Source organism: Berghia stephanieae, chromosome 10, assembly GCF_034508935.2.
Source record: "Berghia stephanieae isolate SIO BIC M18660-M18661 chromosome 10, UCSD_Bste_1.3, whole genome shotgun sequence".
Classification (NCBI taxonomy): Eukaryota; Metazoa; Mollusca; class Gastropoda; order Nudibranchia; family Aeolidiidae; genus Berghia; species Berghia stephanieae.
This window is the reverse complement of record NC_088369.1, coordinates 43,977,407-43,998,739: the sequence shown is the minus strand read 5'-3', so window position 1 is coordinate 43,998,739 and position 21,333 is coordinate 43,977,407. Positions and strand designations below refer to the sequence as shown.

The 21,333-nt window shown below is 36.5% G+C and overlaps 3 protein-coding genes and 1 long non-coding RNA gene across 5 annotated transcripts in view; 3 read left to right on the top strand and 1 right to left on the bottom strand.

Annotated features, from left to right (window-relative positions):
• The window catches only part of LOC144955846 (uncharacterized), a 340,128-nt gene extending 339,236 nt beyond the window's left edge, over positions 1-892 (top strand). Inside the window, exon 3 of the mRNA XM_078886054.1 lies at positions 1-892. This exon is cut by the window's left edge and continues 37 nt beyond it. Coding sequence (XP_078742180.1) covers positions 1-481 — 481 coding nt within the window. The 3' untranslated portion in view covers positions 482-892.
• LOC144955847 (uncharacterized) overlaps positions 1-2,470 on the top strand; it is a 2,506-nt gene extending 36 nt beyond the window's left edge. The window contains exons 1-2 of the mRNA XM_078886055.1: positions 1-64; positions 1,549-2,470. The exon at positions 1-64 is cut by the window's left edge and continues 36 nt beyond it. Of these exons, the coding sequence (XP_078742181.1) occupies positions 1,563-2,066 (504 nt within the window). The 5' untranslated portion in view covers positions 1-64; positions 1,549-1,562 and the 3' untranslated portion in view covers positions 2,067-2,470. The remainder of the gene's footprint in view (positions 65-1,548) is intronic.
• Positions 2,471-5,248: 2,778 nt separating this feature from the next.
• Positions 5,249-12,035, top strand: LOC144955841 (uncharacterized). 2 transcript variants are annotated; one of them, XR_013641833.1, is made up of 3 exons: positions 5,249-6,668; positions 7,848-7,940; positions 9,280-12,035. It is a non-coding gene; the product is annotated as an uncharacterized LOC144955841 (long non-coding RNA). The 2 variants fall into 2 exon arrangements; XR_013641832.1 differs by lacking the exon at positions 5,249-6,668 and having other exon boundaries at positions 6,821-7,940.
• Positions 12,036-19,247: 7,212 nt separating this feature from the next.
• Positions 19,248-21,333, bottom strand: part of LOC144980679 (uncharacterized) — a 35,224-nt gene continuing 33,138 nt past the window's right edge. Inside the window, exon 8 of the mRNA XM_078928358.1 lies at positions 19,248-19,305. Within this exon, the coding sequence (XP_078784484.1) occupies positions 19,248-19,305 (58 nt within the window). The remainder of the gene's footprint in view (positions 19,306-21,333) is intronic.

Sequence of the window (21,333 nt, the reverse complement as noted above, 5' to 3'; positions counted from 1 at the left end):
CAGTAACAAAAAGGATATAGAAATACCTGCTGGTTTTCATCCTCGCATAGACGATACTATCACGGTGGGCGACAATTTGTTTTTCATTGATAAAGAAAGAGGAGTAATAGTCAGATACGACAGCGGTGAGACCGTTGCTAAAAAGTACAAAATTATGGATGATACCTCAATAACTCGTGGTTCTTCTAAGCAGTATTTTATCATCCCGAAAAAGTTGCTGAAGGAGAGATATGTGACTCGCCACCACTATGATGACTATGGTACAGAGTGGGTTACGTGTTTCATTAACAGAAACTTCCCTCAAGTTTTATGGAGCGTCAACGTCGAGGACTGGTTAAAAGTACTTAATAGAAGATTGTCTCATGTTCCATTGTCAGAAATGCGACACCTACTTATATCTGAATCCTTTCACTACCCTAGCGAGTTTGTCAATCGTCTTGAACGTTTGAATTTTCGAAGATTTGTGTCCCCCCGGCGTTAGATGTTTGCCATGCATTGCTAAATATTGAACCATCGTGAACGTCTTTTTCTCTCCTACAACCTGATGTCTCGTGACAGTACAACGACTTCGTTTACATTTATTATATCGTTCTATTCAACCATATTCGACGTAAGAGTTCTACTACTTCTATATCAATCAAAGGAGTATGGAGAGCAGACCTATCTAACAGTAGCACGTCTGGCCGGTAATCAGAAGGTCTGAGGTTCGATTCTCAGTCGAGGTAGACTGATTTTTTTGGGATGTATTTTTTTCTTGTGTTTTTATTTCTTGCTTTGTCTGGTACCTTTCATACACACGTGTTGTGTTCTTTATCTTATACCGGTGCCTGCTCCGTCATTTCTTACTTTGATATTACTACCGACAATAAATAATGTATTCAATTCAATTCAATTTTCTGGTGTTTTTTTATTTTTTCTTTTGGTAACTTTATATATATATATATATATATATATATATATATATATATATATATATATATATATATATATATATGTGTGTGTGTGTGTGTGTGTGTGATTATGTGTGTGTATGTATCGTCCATGTGTGTGTATGTGTTTGTGTTACGTGTGTATGTTTCTTTGTGTTTGTGTGGTCGTAATATGTTTATATATATGTGGGTTTGTGTGTGTTAGTGTGAATGTGTATATTTTTAGTGTGCATGTATACGTTTGTGCGTATGGTCTGGTTTGTTTTCTACTGTATGTTTGGGGGAAGGATGGATATCAATCTACATTAACTCTCTCATTACCAGCCATTTTCAGGAATTTTCCCAAAAACTTAAGACCCAACTAACACAAAAATATTTTTTTTATCACTCAAACACAATAACAGTAAAGTTCTTGCGATACAGAATTAATTGAGCAAAACCTGCTCTTCAACACACTGTTCAATTTATTTAAATTTTATGATGTACAAGAGAAATTTGAATAAGAAAAATGTTGGTTGTATCGTAACGAATGTGACGATTTTCCTATAGTTGGTAAGTAGAGGGTTAATATTCTACCCCTAGTCCTCACCTCATAAGTTCTTCCATCTTTACATTACAGGACACGAGAGAGAGATGAATATGTCTTCATCCGGCCTCAGCAACCAAAAGGATATAGAAATACCTGCTGGTTTTCATCCTCGCATAGACGATACTATCACGGTGGGCGACAATTTGTTTTTCATTGATAAAGAAAGAGGAGTAATAGTCAGATACGACAGCAGTGAGACAGTTGCTAAAAAGTACAAAATTATGGATGATACCTCAATAACTCGTGGTTCTTCTAAGCAGTATTTCATCATCCCGAAAAAGTTGCTGAAGGAGAGATATGTGACTCGCCACCACTATGATGACTATGGTACAGAGTGGGTTACGTGTTTCATTAACAGAAAATTCCCTCAAGTTTCAAGGAGCGTCAACGTCGAGGACTGGTTAAAAGTACTTCATAGAAGATTCTCTCGTGTTCCATTGTCAGAAATGCGACGCCTACTTCTATCTGAATCCTTTGACTACCCTAGCGAGTTTGTCAATCGTCTTGAACGTTTGAATTTTCGAAGATTTGTGTCCCCCCGGCGTTAGATGTTTGCCATGCATTGCTAAATATTGAACCATCGTGAACGTCTTTTTCTCTCCTACAACCTGATGTCTCGTGACAGTACAACGACTTCGTTTACATTTATTATATCGTTCTATTCAACCATATTTGACCTAAGAGTTCTACTACTTCTATATCAATCAAAGGAGTATGGAGAGCAGACCTATCTAACAGTAGCACGTCTGGCCGGTAATCAGAAGGTCTGAGGTTCGATCCTCAGTCGAGGTAGACTGATTTTTTGGGATGTATTTTTTTTCTTGTGTTTTTCTTTCTTGCTTTGTCTGGTACCTTTCATACACACTTGTTGTGTTCTTTAGCTTATACCGGTGCCTGCTCCTTCATTTCTTACTTTGATATTGCTACCGACAATAAATTTTGTATTCAATTCGATTCAATTTTCTGGTGTTTTTTTTTTTATAGTAACTTTATATATATATATATATATATATATATATATATATATATATATATATATATATATATGTGTGTGTGTGTGTGTTTATGTGTGTGTATGTATCGTCCATGTGTGTGTATGCGTTTGTGTTATGTGTGTATGTTTCTTTGTGTTTGTGTGGTCGAATATGTTTGAATATATATATGTGGGTTTTGTGTGTGTTAGTATAAATGTGTATAATTTTTAATGTGCATGTATGAGTTTGTGCGTATGGTTTGGTTTGTTTTCTACTGTATATTTGGGGGAAGGATGGATATCAATCTATATTAACTCTCTCCTTACCAGCCATTTTCATGAATTTTCCCAAAAACTTAAGACCCAACTAACACAAAAATATTTTTTTAATCACTCAAACACAATAGCAGTAAAGTTCTTGCGATACATAATTAATTGAGCAAAACCTGCTCTACAACACACTGTTCAATTTATTTAAATGTTATGATGTACAAGAGAAATTTGAATAAGAAAAATGTTGGTTGTATCGTAACGAATGTGACGATTTTCCTATAGTTGGTAAGTAGAGGGTTAATATTCTAATCCTAGTCCTCACCTCATAAGTTATTCATCTTTACATTGCAGGACGTGAGAGAGAGATGAATATGTCTTCATCCGGCTTCAGCAACAAAAAGGATATAGAAATACCTGCTGGTTTTCATCCTCGCATAGACGATACTATCACGGTGGGCGACAATTTGTTTTTCATTGATAAAGAAAGAGGACGCGTGGAGATAACCGACAGCCTTGAGACCGTGGCTAAAAAGTACAAAATTATGGATGATACCTCAATAACTCGTGGTTCTTCTGAGCAATATTTTATCATCCCGAAAACGTTGCTGAGGGAGAATTATTCTGTGATTCGCCACCACTATGACTATAGTACAGAGTCGTTCGCGAGTTTCATTAACGTAAACTTCCCTCAAGTTTCAAGGAGCGTCAACGTCGAGGACTGGTTAAAAGTACTTCATAGAAGATTCCCTCATGTTACATTGTCAGATATGCGATACCGACTTATGTCTGGATCCTTTGACTACCCTAGCGAGTTTGTCGAGCGTATTAGATGTTTGTTTGTGTCGTCCCTCCGGCTTTAGATGGTTGCCATGCATTGCTAAATATTGAACCATCGTGAACGTCTTTTTCTCTCCTACAACCTGGGCCCGTTCTAATGAACGCGGACTAACTTTAGTAATTTACTAGTCTAGTAAATGACTAGCTAGTCTTTAGCCCAAGCTTAGTAAGTGTCTAAAAAAAATCGGATTCAATGAGCATTATTTAGTCTCGGACTAGCTGGGCTTTAGCCTAGAAATGGGCGTGGCTAGTCCTGACCTAGTCCTGACCTATCCCTTGACTCTATCGGTTATTTTGTGCTGCTGTTTGGGTTCTTCTGACGCAAAAGATTTAATCAGCACTTCATCCGCTTTCGTTTTGTTTAGATTCTATTTCCTTTTGAAATTCATTGACGAAAATGGAGCTCAAGAGAAAAACTAGATATAACTTTTCAAACCCTGAAACTGCAGCCCTCCTGGAAAATACAATTATGTCGAGATTGCAGCACTCCGTAACAGTGCGAAAAAAGAGAAGTACATATATTTTTTCTTTGTCACTAATGAAATGAAATAAAAATAAGCTATAGCACGGTCACTGACATTGGGCATCTGTAGGACTGTAGGCTAATACACCACCTCAAACATTTGTCAGTCCATATCTTTGCTTTTATCATGTCTATTTTCATTATGAAAAGTTCAAAGTGAACAACTAAATGACGCCGATGCAGTGGTGTATTTGGTCTATCATGAAATGAAATAAAAATAGGCTACAGCACGGTCACTGACACTGGGCATCTGTAGGACTGTAGACTGTAGGCTAATACACCACCTCAAACATTTGTCGGTCCATATCTTTGCTTTTATGAGGTCTATTTTCATTTTGAAAAGTTCAAAGTGAACAACTAAATGACGCCGATTCAGTGGTGTATTTGGTTTATCTTCATGTGAATAAATATTTTATTATTGACTTTTCCAAAATTCCAATAGGTCATTCTCATTCATTTGTATGTCGTGATCTATTTTTCCTTGATTTCAGCTGTCTCAGCTCTAAACTATACTTTTCTTTCTTAATAAATAATTCATTTTCTGTTTGCAATGTATTACAGAGATGATTTACCACATGTAAAAATTTCAAAGTTGTATCTGAAGCTGTTTCTGAATTATACTTGATTATGCATTGGGATGCTGTGCTTTCGTCACATTTTTTTCCTATTAAGCTATATAGAGATTTTCCTCCACATAAACGGTCATAACTTTTTAACCAGTTGAGATAGAGCGATACTTTTTTCACTCTAGTTAATGTTTCACTCCCCTTTATTTTTCTACGCTAAATTAATACCCATAGCCACTATTTTGAAAAATTCTTGCAAGTGCCTACTGTAGGTCCCTGTCACTCACAATGTTGCTTTGTATTTGTATACCTCGTGTTTATCTACCTCCTATCTCCCTGCTCTGCTCTCTGATCCACCCTTTTACTACTTGGCAAGAACAGGCAAGGTGGCAACCCGGTCTCGGGTTTCTAAAAAAAAAAAAAGAGAAAATTGATGAAAAAAAACCCCAAAAAAAACAGGTTGGCATGTTCAGTGAAAATTTTAAAGCATCATAATAGCCGACATGGCACCCATAATTTATCAATAACCAATATAAATAGATGTACTGTAGTGCGGAGGTTAGGCAATAAATTTCACCCTTCCTCTTTGCCCCTACTAAGAGGGGCTTTGTTGTCTTGTAGTATGACACTTGCATTTGGACCCGTAGGCCCAAGATTCAAGTCCTTCCCTGAGTGGTTCAAAGTCGAGTCATTGGAAAAGGCTCCTTATTGAGTAATTGGCCATTAAAAGTAATGACTCTGTCGGGGAAAAGTTGTGATATTGCGGTGTTGCTATTGGCTTGGAGCCCCTTACAGAGCTTTGAGCATGTTTAGCAGTATACAATCTAGCATCTGTGTCAGTTGCCACAAAAAATGACAAAAGTTTTAAGCTTTCAACTCACTTGAATATTTAGAAATGAAGTGGAAGTGAAAATAAACTTCTTTCTAAAAGTAAAAGGTTGTTTTTTTTCTTTTTAAAAAAAATTCCCAAGCGGTGTCTTTATTTATTCTTTTTTTTTTTTTCAGTGCAAAAAATAACAGAAAATCGCTAATGCGTCAAAAGTTATAACCGCAACAAACGTAAATGCTAGGATAATGCTCTTTATATATGCTCAATTTTTTAATTTTTTTTGTCTTTTAGAAAATATTTTTTAAAACTAATTATAAATGAAATTCTACCACAACATTATCATATTAAAAAAATTATGAAATTTTGAAAAATTAGGAGACTAATTTAATGCTGTACTGGTTTAGGGCAAGCCGTTTACGGGTTTGGGGCATGAGCATACATATTTGGGGTGAGGGGGTTTGGTATCTATTTTCGGTTTTTAAGCAAGGTTAACTGATAATACCTCATATGTATTTACATCAAACTAACAAAAGATGTCAAATAATTGCAGTTAGAGCTGTTGGAATTTGAGGTATAGAAAAGCATACAGATTTAGGGCGACCTACCCGAGTACATTTGATAAGCAAGAAATAAATCTTCACCCTCTCCAGTCAGACCCTACAAATATTTAATGATAAAATGCCAATTTAAGAGGTATGACTGATAATAATCTACACTCAAAAGCATGACATTTTTTATGCAAATAATTTAAAGGATACAGACTAATTATACGAGTAAAGTTTGCTACAACCATAATAATAAATAAAGATTTTATGGCAACAAAAAGCAATCAATAGAACTGATTCCAGTGCAAAATGAATGTCCTCAACAATCTCATTACATAATCGTTGATTTACATATTTTTTTCTCCTTTTTCATTTTCAGGTTTGGGAAAAGATCAGAATGAGAATCAATGCGGAATTCTCAAAAACCGTTCGGTGATGGAGCTAAAAAAAAAAATTCAAGGACACGAAAAGAATAGTCCAAAGTCATGTTGATTATGTAAAGCAGACTGGAGGGGGAAACCAGGATCCTCTTCAATCTTTACTGAACAAGTACCGGTACTCGTCATTATTGGCGAGTGTAGTAACATTGTTGATGGTATTCAAGGTAAATTTCTGCAATTATAATAGTTCCATACATTGTTCTGTATACAAATGTAAAAGGCTGTCATCTAGGCATTCCATGAATAAAGTAGTAGTAGTAGCATATGGCTACACCTCCAAATTTATTTCGTCAACCCAGCTTTTAAAGTCTTCCTCCACCCTAAGGACGGTTTCATAGCCACCTTCAAGTTTAGTGACTGGACAGTGGAGGACGATGTGATCGCTGGTCTCTGGGGCTGCCTGACATGAATACAGATAGTACCTTACAATATTTTAAACAAGTAATTTGTACTATGTATGCATGCATCTTTTGTGATCGTCTAATATTGACATCCTTACAATTGCCTATGCACTGATTCATTTTTCTCTAACATAACTATCCTCTTTTGGTAGTTAAGTCTCAAAAGTATATCACCTCTATTGCATATCTAACAACTGCCTCTGGGACACGTTTCCTCTTGATTTTTTATCAATTTTAAAAACATTAAAAGAATAAATGAAGGCTGAAGTCGAGTATCAAAACAAGATTATTCACATTTAATAATTCAATGGTAGTTAAAATCTTGAAATTTACTTTACACCATCAATCCTGAAGTAGCTGACAAAATTATATGAATATTTCAAATTTGAAATAAGTGATGGAGCAAGAGCTTTTGTGTCATAAGGGATTGCCATGTATTTTTTATCACAAATCGTCAAAGTGGCATCACGCAACATTGTATTGAAATTCCACTTTGGAATTGGGTCCTGTAAAGATTTATTTTGTTTCATTTAGTGTTTTATTTAGGGCAAGCCAATGGCACAGCGAGTTATCATGCTTGCATATGAATCAAAGTGTCATGGGTTCAATTCCCAGCAGATTTGTTATTTCTGGGATTCATGGGTCTCAAGATCAGAAGATAAGATTACACTTGGATGCATTTCATGGTTAAAAAAAAAAAAAGAGCCAGAGACCGGTAATTATATGATGCAAATTTTACATTAAAAATCAATTGATATCGTATCATATTAAAATTGATATAAATAGAATTAAAATCATTATAATTTCATAACAATTCACCTTTAAAAAAAACACCACTGTGTTCCTCCTCATTAAGTTTGTAATGGGTAATCTGGACTTGAAGTGCAACTTGTGAATTCTATACTTCATTTAATTCAAATTTATCAACAATTTTCTTTACAGTAATGGGCACTGAGAGTTTGGTTCCGAATCCCAGTCCAGCCAGAAATATTATTGACATATCTGACTGTAATCTTGGAGATTACACCATAATCAGTAAGCATAATTCTTTTGCTACAAAGTCATTAAATTATTGATAAAATTTCACCCGAAAGACTAAAGAAAAATTTTTTAAAATGAGCTTTTGTATATAGCAATAAACACAAAACGTGCTCAAAGCGCTTTACAAGGGGTCCCTGACCAACAGCAACATTTAGAATGGGACATGACGTCTGTTGGGCGATATTAGAATTTTTCGGACAGAGACAACACTGTTAACGGCCAGGTACTCATTTTACACCTGAGTACGGTGAGAGAATGTGAGTAAAGAGTCTTTTCCAAGGACTCAACTATGCGCCGAGCGAGGCTCAGGGCCAGGACCTTCCGATCCGAAAACGAGTGTCATACCACAAGACCACATAGCCACTAACAGTGTATTTAACATTGACAACAGTACTGAAAGGACTATCACGGCTAACAAGTTGGTCAAAATGGGGGACATTGAAGTGACAGTGGGACCACGAAGTATAACATAAGTGTGGTTGTGTGATTTTGTTTAATCAACATTCTTTATTTGTTTGTTTTTAATGGTTTTACGGCGCTTGCAACACATTAAGGTCATATCAGTGCCAGTAAAAAGGAAGAAAATGGGATAGCAAAATGTTCTAGAATTATAAATCCTCTTCTGTTTTTAATTGCTTGCGACATATTTAGGTCATTTCAGCACCAGTAAAAAGGATGCAAATGGATAGTCATGCAATTCTAGATTAACAATTCAAAGCACTAATAAGTAAAACAAAAAGGGAATGGTTCTTATATGGAATGGATGTAGATTCCAAGAGCATGCCATCTGTGTACTTAGTTTAAAGTCACCTAAAAGTGTCGTCCAGGCACAAGCACAGGTCCCCATTAAGAGGAACTCACTCAAATGCTTACTTATCACATATTACATATGTAAAAAAAAAAATACTGGTTCCCCCTGAGAGAAAAATACTCAAACAAAAAGATGATTTACAAGGAAATAAAACAAAAATGCATACTGTTGCTGAGTCCATTGTTTTCTCAAATATATTTATATTAACACTTTTAAGCACTGACAAACAGTTTATAAGGATTTGTTTAAAAAGTGGGATGTAGTTCTAAAATCATCTTAATTAAATGGCCAGCATTTCATGTTGCTTAAGGAGATAACATTGTTCAAAAGTTTTTATCATTCCAAATTCTGACTTTGACCTGAAGACTATGTGGGATCCGAGAAGTTTCAAAATGAAATGACGTTTTTGATTTCAGCACCACTTGATTTCATAATGTGGCCAGTTTCATAATTCACAGATATAAACATGTTTTGTTTCAATGCAGTGAAAAATATGTTCTAAAGATTTTTTTTCCTCCACAGCTTCAACACTAGCCAGACAGATGGATATGAATGAGATTAATGAAATCAGTTTTGTTGATTGCTCTGTGGTGGAGTCAGTAGTTGTAGTAGATTTGTCAAATCACTTTCAAGAGGAGACAACAGAAACTCTTCCCCATACACCAGAGGAGTGGAATGCCTCAGATGGCATCAGCCAAAAATTACGACAAGCTGGCCCCAAGAGGAGATGACAGATCACTGACAATCCATTAGTGGATCAATGGCTGCAGTCGGAAATACTCCATTATAAAAAAAATCCAACTCCATTGTTGAACAAAATACCATAAAAATTGAATACATGAAATTTAAGATGAGACATCTTAATTATGACACTACTTATAATTAAATTACTCTTTTTATATGTTTTGATATTATAGCTGTCATCTGCATTTTTTGCCAAATTGGGACCTAAAATTTGCCAAAAAAAAACCCCCAAAATTTGCCAAGAAATTTGCCAAAAAGACCAAAATTTGCCAAAAAATTTGCCGAGGAGAACTAAGCGTTTCAGTAAAAATTAACACGCGATACGTACAGAAAACAAAAATTTATAAAAGACAATTTATTACATTTAAGGAGGCTACATTTATTAATTTACACAATGTAAAGCGATTTATGCGCCCAAACTTTTAGACAATCACACACACACACACACAAACAAACGTACACTTTCAGTCAGACTCATCAAAGGCCTAGTTTTCTTTTACTACTCAAAAAAAGAGGCATCGATAAACTTATTGTAGTAAAGGAAAACTAGTCCTTTGATGTTGTTTTCTGTGAGTCTACGCCTTCTGGAAGACAAGACAAGATTGTAAAGAGAAAAACTTCGCTCAGCATCAGCTGACGAGCATGTTGAGAAGGCATACCGGGACGCCAATGCAGCGAGAGCTAGAACATAATCTGCCACAGACTTCCAAAATAGGGTCAGATGTATAATTCCAGTATCAGACTCTTTCACAGCACTGGACCCCAGTTTCTCAATATACCTCGTGAACTCATGCTGAGGAATATCACAAATATTTGGAATTGCAGTGTATGCAGATACACTGCGAGCATGAGATAATTATCCGTAGAGAGTAGCTTCCCTTGGTTTGGGCCCTGGCAAAGCTGCAACATTTCTCAAGTTTCGCACTTTCTTTTTCGTTCTTTTGTTTTCGCTTCTTTTTTTTTCCCAAAATTTGCCACGCGATTTGCCAATTTTCCCAAAATTTGCCACGATTTGCCAATTTTGGGAAATTTGCGGATCGCCCTGATTTGCGGCCGCAATAAATGCAGATGACAGTTATAGGAAATTAATTCATGTATGAAAATCACAGCTGGGAGCGTTCACAAATGACATCATCATTTAGTTTCTATCCATGACCCAATTGGTTTCTAATGTCTTGAATTTGAATATTAATTCAATCACATGTATTTTGAGTCAATTTTAAAAATGGTTTAAAGCAATCCATGGAGACATGTTGCAATACATTTGTCCATAGTGTAGAAAAAATTGGCCTCATAGTATCTTAGAAAATCGCAGTTAAAACCTGTCTTATGAATTGCCTTAAACCATTTTTAAAAAATGGTTCTTGAGATTTTCTAATTGTTATTTAGAGGGGGTTTTAGTCCTGTATTTATCTCAATCTGTACTTTTGATAGAGCTGATATGTTTTTGTTAAAATTTACTTAAAATCGCATGCATGCAGTGATAAGGCCTTTTTTTTACTACAATCACTCCATTGTTCCTTATGTTATTGGTAGAACAAATCCTCTGGAATAAATACAGATTGTTATTTTGGCCTATTGTCACAAACTTGTACAGTGGCATGGCGATTTAAGACCCTTATCACAAATGTGACTTGGGATTATCCTGGGCTTTGGCTAAGCGGCTGGTATAATGATTTATACAAAAGGTCTTACAATATGTAATTGTCTTATGACAATAGGGCAGTTAAAATTTAATTGCTCAACTCAGGATTTTGATGACCTTAAAAAAAGAAAATTTTAATGCCCCTTTGTTTTCTGTTTGATAACCGACTCAGGCATGAGAATTCTTGTTCAGTTTTCCAATTTATATCAGACCCATTCCAGAAAAAATTACAGTGAATGCACTTTAATACTTCCTGCAAAACAGGTTTGTTTTTGTTTTTAAGGGTTTTACAGCACTTGCAACACATCAGCGCCAGTAAAAAGGAGTAAAATGGGATAGTCAAAGAGTGCTAGATGCCTGACAGGCGACTTGTAGTTATATGATATAGAAATTTGTTTCCATATGACCAGCTGGAACAATAATTAAAACAGCGTGACATTTATGTAGCTCATCACAATAAGAATACTGCACACAGTATACTTGCAGAGTGATGTACTACATTAATGATTATATTTATTTCCTGATTAGAGAGGTTCAACGACATTTCTAAAAGCACTATTAATCAAAGTCAGCCTGGCTGCCTTGCCAGCAGCAAGACGTTCTGTTCAGATGCTCCTTCCTGAGTCCCAATGGGAGAAAAGTTATGATTGCTGTCATCATCATCATTACGGTTGTTTTCTTCCATGGGTAGGCCAGCATCAACAGCAAAGTTGTGGAGCCAAAAACACATAAATAACCTTGCAGGCTCTGTCAGGCGTCATTCTGAGCTCGTCATGGAGACAATTCCATCTTCTTTTAACCACTCCAATGACTCTGTTGAAATGACAATAATTGCTTGTACTTGTACATGTACACTTAAAACCAATTAAATTAAATGGACCTCTCTCTCTCTCTCTCTCTCTCTCTCTCTCTCTCTCTCTTCTCTCTCTCTCTCTCTCTCTCTCTCTCTCTCTCTCTCTCTCTCTCTCTTTATTTGTTTTTTGTTTTTTGTTTTTTTTTCTCAGTCATTTAATTAGAATTAGAAGGGAAAGAATTATAATGGTTAATCTGAGTTCTTCAAAAAAAAAAAAAATGTAATGTTTATACTAGCATGACAATGACAGTATGATTACAACTATTTTTTTGGTTAATTTTCTTTTATTTTCATTGATCATTTGCAAATTGTATTGTTAAAGTGGATATAAAAATAAACCTGAAATATTAAATTTCAAAAATTATCAAAATGTTATTGTTTCCTGGAGGGTGGGATTATATGATTGGTAAAACTCACCTTTCAATCGTGCATTTTGTGATAAGATGGGCGGTGTTAAATGCCTCTTCTCCTCTATTTTGGGGGTTTTGGTATTGGGGTCATTAGCCAATTTCTTAACATATAACGACTGTCTCCAAGGATCACACCATCCAAAGCCCTGCGATGTGGATCCTCAAATGCAAAGAATAGCCCAGATTTCCTAAAAAAATTGCATCATGCACTGAACCAGGCCACTTAGGAACCAAGTTTGTAACTTATAAAATTGCATCAGAGACGACCTAAAAATGGGAGAAGGAAAATTTTGCATATAATAAAACCTGCAATAAAATCTAAATCAGGAAGTGTAGTCAACTTACGTACAGTACAGCTCGCGCACAATGGCCTCTTATAAAATAATAAAATTCCTTTTATTCATCCCATAGGAGAAATGTGTCTCAGGGTCTGTTCCAAGGGAAGAATGGAATAACCCAGGCGTCAGGGAATGGAGATGGGATGAGGGTGGGGGAGTAATAGTCATTGGGTGACCTTTTAACAACCATGTACTTTGTGTAACATACCATGACGACTCAACAAAAGGCTAGTGGGTGGGAGGCAAGTGACTGACTGATCAATATGTTGATAGTCCTATGCCTAATAAAGCGAATGATGTGTGACAACTGATTGACTGATTGAGTAACTGTGCCTGATGAAAACTGATTGGGTAATGAGCTTTTATGTGAAGCCTGATGATGTCTTTTCTTATCACTGGGATGGTGCTTTACTATTACAAGTTTTGAAGAGCATTTAGTAGTGGTAGTGACTGCCAGTAGTGGGGTTAGAATGGATGGAGGCAGAGGAGAGGGGAACAGAGGAAAAAACCATTGCATTGTTCCAACTTGCCCCTTTTTCTGATGTAATGTAAGTGGTAGGGGGGGGGGGGGGGGGGGGGGGGGGGGAGATAGTGATAGTCGGAGGGGTTGTGATTCTGTAGCTAAGTCTGTCAGATCTCATGAAAGTACTTTGTGATAGACTACCTTCCTATTCAAAGGGTAACAAGCAATTGTTATTGTCTGTTTCATGCCATAGAAACCGGGATAAACCCTGGCTCCTTGGGCTTCATGCCTCTGAAGGACTGCTATTCATTAAATTATTTTTTTTTTCATTTCAAATATTTAAAGATATTTAAACAGGTCTTTGATGCGAAGTTGGTCCCTCTAGCTCAATTATTAGGGTATTCGCTTAACATGCTAAGGGCAAAGTAGAGATTTTTATTTGACCCCACTGACCACCCAGGAATGATGGGGCGGGTAATCTGTATTTGTTAGATCTGGTGGAAAGTTCTTTACAATAAACCTGTGTCCTATCCAAGGGGTAGCAAGCAATTACTATTGTCCGTTTCACACTAAAGAAACATAGATAAACTCCCGCTACACCAGCCTTGCAGCTCTGAAGGAGTGAAGGAAGAACTATTTGATGCAATTACTTTCAGCATGATGTCTTTGTGCAGATGTGGTCTAGTGGTATGGCACTCGCTTTCAGATCGGAAGGTTCTGGGTTCGAGCCTCGCGCTCGGCACATAGTTGAGTCCTTGGAAAAGGCTCTTTACTCACATTCTCTCACTGTACTCATGTGTAAAATGAGTACCTGGCTGTTAGCAGAGGTGCCTTTGTCCGAAAAATTGTAATATCGCCTAACAGGCGCTTGTCTCGTCCTACATGTTAAATGTTGCTGTTGACCAGTGTCCCCTTGTAAAGCGCTTTGAGCACATTTAGTGGATATTGCGCTATGTAAAGCTAAATTTTAATAATTTAAAAAAAATGTCATTGTACTTGACGCTTGTGCCTCACCAGTATGGTCTTTGCTTCGTACCCAAAAGATACCTAGTTCGAATATACACCATGGCATGTGGCCATCAACAAGCCACCTCTCCCTAGCTCAATTTGCAGCGCTGTGCTGCGGGTGACACCGGAGTTATTCCAGTATTCCCATTGAATAAACCCTAAGACAAATTTCCGCATGAGGACTATTAAAGGGAAATTTATAATTATTATTTACTTTATTGGGAGAAGGTTCCTGTATCACATCATTCATTTAATGGCGTAGCCAACTAGTAGCAAATCATGGCATGTGGCATTGAAATTAGAATGAATGGCGAAGTGATAAGAATAAGTAAGAGAGGTGTCAATTATGCGAAATGACAATGGAGTGTGTGAGTGCCTGTGTGTATGCATGTGTATCATATTGTACACAAACGTAACTGTCAATGTAACTGTAAATTTTCGGTGGTCGAAATAACAGGGCGCATTAAAATAAAACCTTGAATTAATCAAATCCTTTTTTACATTGGCTAGGTGAAATTAGTTCAAGTAAGGAATGGAATGACAACTAAAAATAATAATGAAAAAATTTGGGATATTCGAATGAGTTCAAGTTCAAGGAAACTGTACTCGAATGTATTACTTTCACTTTTTAAAGTCTATCCAGTGAAATATTTTATTTAAATTGACCGTCGACAACATCTTTGTAATGTGTATTTGAAGTGAAATTTTAAAAACACGACACAAGTTTTGAAACAACATATTACGATTTTTTAACAGCTTTGGTATAACCGCAAGAGAGGATTTTTACTTGATTCATACTAAATTAAATTGAGCTTTATACACATAGCGCAATATCCATTAACTGTGCTCAAAGCGCTTTACAACAGTTCCCTGGTCAACAGCAACATTTAACATGTAGGACGGGACATGACGCCTGTCAGGCGATATTACAATTTTTCGGACAAAGACAACACTGTTAACGGCCAGGTACTCATTTTACACCTGAGTACGGTGAGAGAATGTGAGTAAAGAGTCTTTTCCAAGGACTCAACTATGCGCCGAGCACGAGGCTCGAACCCAGGACCTTCCGATCCGATATTTTTCTTTTCTTTTTTTGTTTGTATTTCTTGTAATGTTTCGAATGGCTCTGATTTCTGTTTCGTATTGAAATAGTGTCATAGTTTGTATTTTACTCTCGCATCTATTATAATATTATAACGGTAAATCTCATCATTTAAGCTGGGATGAAATAAACTAATTTTCCTTAAGCCTTAAGGCAACGTGCACTAATTTGCAGGTCTGATAACCCAATACATCATGAGCTCATTGTTATAATGAAAATCTCAAAAAATTACACAAAATAATGTCCAGTGCAACAATGTTAAACGAGGCCCATATTGCATTCGGATGTCAGACCAGCATATATGCATATAAAGATAACATTCCCTTTTTTCATCCAATGGGGAAATTTGTCTGTCTTTAGGGTCTATTCCAAGGGAACACTGGAATAACCCAGACATCAGCCGCAGTGCAGTGCCCCAAATGGAACTAGGACGAGATGGATTGCTCAAGGCCGCATAGTACAACGGGTGATCAAACTAATTACCTTTTGGGTACAAATCAAAGACCATACTGCTGAGCCACGCTGCCCCATCGCCTCGAGTGAAAAATCCTATTTTAAAGATTGATTCTCCTCAGCAATTTGTCAGTCCAACTGTACAATTTTTTTTTCTTCAATTCTAAACTGGTTTTGCTAATGAAAAATGTTCCCTTTCAAAAATATTACAATTACAGTGAAAATAATCTCCGACAAGAGCTCGAAAATTGGTTGAGGGAATGCAAAATTCAATAGTGCCAGAGAGCGGTGAAAAAATTTCCATTCCATGTCATACCAGTAACAGTCATAGTGGTTTGTGTGTGATGATTAGAGAAATCTACCAACACTAACACTTAGTTTGACTAGTTCAGTTGAGAAGAAGAAGAGGAGGAGGAAGAAGATGAACATGATGATGTTGATGAAGAAGGACGAGGAGGTGTGAAGATGAAGGAGAAGAAGAAGAAGAAGTCTTGGCACCGATTTTGGGTTGGATGCATGAGAATATAAGAAAACTTCTCTTTAAAGATTAGTCTAGTATGAGATTAGAATTAAAATTAAAATGAATACAGATACTAACCTTTCCTCCAGAGAAGACGATCAAGGTCGTCTTTTACAAGATCACAAATTATAAAAATGTGTTCACGATGAAAACGGAAATATTCGTATATTGTATATTTCATCGTCGTTAAACGAATCGATGGGATTAAGTCTGACCCGAAACACCCTCTCCCGTTGAATCAGTGTTCTCTGACGAATTTGAAACAGCACAGCTGCCGCCATTTTCATGTGTTGACAGTTGTTTTGGCAGTACTGTCAATGACAGTGTCATAGTCATAGTCATACGAATCACCTCATGTGATCGAGAGTAACTTCGCATTGCTTTGCTTGGCACAAAAATAAAGAAAATAAAAGGGGGTAGGGGGTGTTTTAGCTAAACAACATAATTTTCATATTAAAAAATAAGCTAGGTCTAGTTGTGTGTTTGTTATTCTCTAAATATCTAAATCTAAACTTCGAACCAAGCGAAGCTGAAATCTCAGACTCAGACTCACTGAGTCACTCAACTTCATCAGATTTATTAGTTTCCCGGACAAAAATGTGTGCTTTCGACGATCTGTGACCTTTAAACCGTTTCCTTTAGCATTGACAAATATCAACAGATTACTTTTGTCGTAATAATTCTTTTTCTATGTATTTTTTTCTCGCGAACCGAGTCGTCTAACATTGGCCGCCATCTTTGTTGACTTTGTTGACGCCGTTTCTTAGTTACTAGTCAGAGACTAAACGATCAAGTCCGACTCGAGCAAGTGACTAAATCTTGGCCAAACTTAGTCCGAAGGTGACGTGATTTTAGTCTGGGACTAGCTTAGTCAGCTCACATTAAATCCGATTTTTTCTAGTCATTTACTAAAGTCAGAGATAGTCCGGGACTAAGCGCTAGTCCGCGTTCATTAGAACGGGCCCTGATGTCTCGTGACAGTACAACGACTTGGTTTATATTTATTATATACCGTAGTTCTATTCAACCATATTCGACGTAAGAGTTCTACTACTTCTATATCAATCAAAGGGGTATGGAGAGCAGACCTATCTAACAGTAGCACGTCTGGCCGTAATCAGAAGGTCTGAGGTTCGATCCTCAGTCGAGGTAGACTGATTTTTTGGGATGTATTTTTTTCTTGTATTTTTATTTCTTGCTTTGTCTGGTACCTTTCATACACACGTGTTTTGTTCTTTATCTTACACCGGTGCCTGCTCCTTCATTTCCTACTTTGATATTACTATTACTACCGACAATAAATTTTGTATTCAATTCAATTCAATTTTCTGGTGTTTTTTTTCTTTTTTTTTTGTAACTTTATATATATATATATATATATATATATATATATATATATATATATGTGTGTGTGTGTGTGTGTGTGTGTTTATGTGTGTGTATGTATCGTCCATGTGTGTGTATGCGTTTGTGTTACGTGTATATGTTTCTTTGTGTTTGTGTGGTCGAATATGTTTGAATATATATGTGGGTTTTGTGTGTGTTAGTATAAATGTGTATAATTTTTAATGTGCATGTATGAGTTTGTGCGTTTGGTCTGGTTTGTTTTCTACTGTATATTTGGAGGAAGGATGGATATCAATCTATATTAACTCTCTCCTTACCAGCCTTTTTCAGGATTTTTACAAAGACTTCACACCCAACTAACACCAAAAAAAATTTGTTATCACTCAAACACAATATCAATGAGCTCTTGTGATAAATAATTTCTTGAGCAAAACATGATCTACAATACACAGTTCAATTTCTTTAAATGTTATGATGTATAAGAGAAATTTGAATAAGAAAAATGTTGGTTGTATCGTAACGAACGTGACGATTTTCCTATAGTTGGTAAGTAGAGGGTTAATATTCTATCCCTAGTCCTCACCTCATAAGTTATTCATCTTTACATTGCAGGACGTGAGAGAGAGATGAATATGTCTTCATCCGGCTTCAGCAACAAAAAGGATATAGAAATACCTGCTGGTTTTCATCCTCGCATAGACGATACTATCACGGTGGGCGACAATTGGTTTTTCATTGATAAAGAAAGAGGAGTAATAGACAAAAGATCCGACAGCCTTGAGACCGTGGCTAAAAAGTACAAAATTATGGATGATACCTCAATAACTCGTGGTTCTTCTGAGCAATATTTTATCATCCCGAAAACGTTGCTGAGGGAGAATTATTCTGTGATTCGCGGCCGCTATGGTCGTGATACAGAGTCGTTCACGTCTTTCATTAACGAAAACTTCCCTCAAGTTTCAAGGAGCGTCAACGTCGAGGATTGGTTAACAGAACTTCATGGAAGATTGTCTGAATTTACATTGTCAGAAATGCAATACCTACTTAAATCTGAATCCTTTTTCTACCCTAGCGAGTTTGTCAAGCGTCTTGACCGTTTGAATGTTCAAAGATTTTTGTCCCGGCCTTAGATGGTTGCCATGCATCGCTAAATATTGAATCATCGTGAATGTCTTTTTCTCTCCTACAATCTCACATTTGGATATTCTTAGGTTATTTAGATATGTCATTCTTTGTCTTCCTCTATCTCGCTCTCTTTCCTTCGATCGTCCCAAATGCTACCAACTTTTCTATTATGTCTCTTCTCCACACATGCCCCAGAAACCGTAACTGCCTCTTTAACTCACTCGACCCTAACACCGACTATATCCGTAGTTTACCCTGGTTACTTTTACCCCATACCTATTTATTTCATATTCATGAGACAAATTCTAGGCCTAGAATCAAAGCTAATATTCTTAATTTTTGCATGTAAATGGTAGGAATAAAACTATCTAGATCTATTTACATGCTCACATTTAATACTTTTTTTTTCTTCAAATTTTGAAAAGTAGCAAAAATCTCGAGGATTGAGTGAGTTAACCACACGTGGTTACCCACCAATGAAATCACTTTATCGTTGCTGCCATCGGGTACATAGCAAACTCCAGTGCTGCCGGATGACCACTGGCGAAAGCCAGAGTCGTATTTCAATTAATAGTTTTAATACTCTTCAACAGTCGTAACGTCACTTCCTTCCTAATGACGCATGGTAGCTAGTAACACAGGCTCTAAACTATCGGAACAATGGCGGACGCCCGTATGAAATATTTCTCCGGCGAGTATAAAAGCGTATCCAGAGGAAATAAAACCACATAAATTTGATCATGTTTTGACTTTTACACATTCTGATCACAAGGCATTTAAAAAGTTCTAGCCAGCATGAAAAATAAAAAGTAATGATTTTCTTTGTTTAGAACCAAGATGGCCGCCGTTGCCGGGCGGCGTGACATCAGACTATTGAATCGGATTTGTTATAAAAAAAAAACAAAAAACATCTTTATTTTCTTCTTCAATATCAATCTGTTTTAGTCTAGTTGATATTTTTCTTGTTTATAAAAAAAAAACAAAACAAAAACAGATGCGTTTTTCGATAAGGTAAAAATAATATTCGTAGTTTGTGACTAAGTGAGGATATATGTGACCCTTCGCCTCAAAACGGTATTAAGTCGGGTTGGTTAATATGTTGAAAATTGAATTTATAGCCAGAAATATCAGACTTGTGTTGAGTTTGTATGTTTTATTGAGGATACCATGTTTTAGGGTGCTAATGCCAACAATTTAAATTTTTGACCAGTTTAACATTTAATTCCAATTTCAAGCATCTGGTTCGTTCCGACATAATACCGTTTTGAGACGATGGGTCACATATTTGGCCACTTTTAAAGTCGAAATTGACCAGGACAACTCTTGCCATCTGGCAGCACTGACGCTATTGGATTCAATAGTATGATGTCACGTCTCCCAGCAACGGCGGCCATCGTGGTTCTAAACAAAGAAAATCGGTACTTTTTATTCTTCATGCTGGCTAGAACTTTTCACATGTCTTGTGATCAGAATGTGTAAAAGACAAAACATGATCAGATTTATAATGTTTTTCTCCTCTGGATACACTTTTTTGCTCGTCGGAGAAATATGTCATAAGGGCGTCCGCCATTGTTCCGATAGTTTAGAGCCAGTTACTAAGTTACCAAGCTTCATTACGAGGGAAGTGACGTCATGACTGTTGAAGGCTATTGACAATGTTATTAGTAGCGATCGTCGATAACTTCTTCGCTGACGAATCAGGAGGGAATACGCTTCAACAGTCGTGACGTCACTTCCCCCCCGTAATGACACAGAGTAACTTAATAACTGGCTCTAAACTATCGGAACAATTGCGGACGTGCTTATGAAATACTTCTCCGACGAGCATAAAAGCGTATCCACAGGAAAAAAAAACAACATTATAAATCTAATCATATTTTGACTTTTATACATTCTGATCACAAGACAGATCACAAGACATTTGAAAAAGTTCTAGCCAGCATGAAGAATAAAAAAATACAGATATTCTTTGTTTAGAACCACGCTGCTGGTTGCTGGGCGGTCGTGTCATCAGACTTTTTATCCTTTTTAAATTAGTTTTTTTTTTTCAGAGTACGGCTGTAAATGATAAAATGGAATATCTAATTAAATTCAAAGTTCAAAAGCTTTGTATGAATATTACTGGAGCGTTAGATAGAACGAAGATGACGTCACTCAGGTCTTTGTTATTTTACCAACACACAAAACTATGTGTAACCATGAACTTGTATAGTCTGGTTCATACAGTTTAATGAGAACTACTCATAAACGTGGATGGCAGAAAAAAATAACAAAAACATGAGTGACGTTATCTTCGTTCTATCTATAAACATTCAAGATTACACATAGTTTTGTGTCTTGGTTCGTTATATTTCCGCATGGCAATGTTGTGAGTTTCTTAGATAAGCGCACAGCATCTCTTGTTTCTTGACATGTGAGTAACAAGTTCTTACTTAATGGGGTTGATCTATATTACCTTTCCATGTGCTCGAGATCATTGGGCACATTGCAAAATTAAATGTGCTCAAAGTGAAAAGAACTCACAGTTTTCGAAATGTGTAACTTCACAATCGGTCTTTTTGTTCAGCT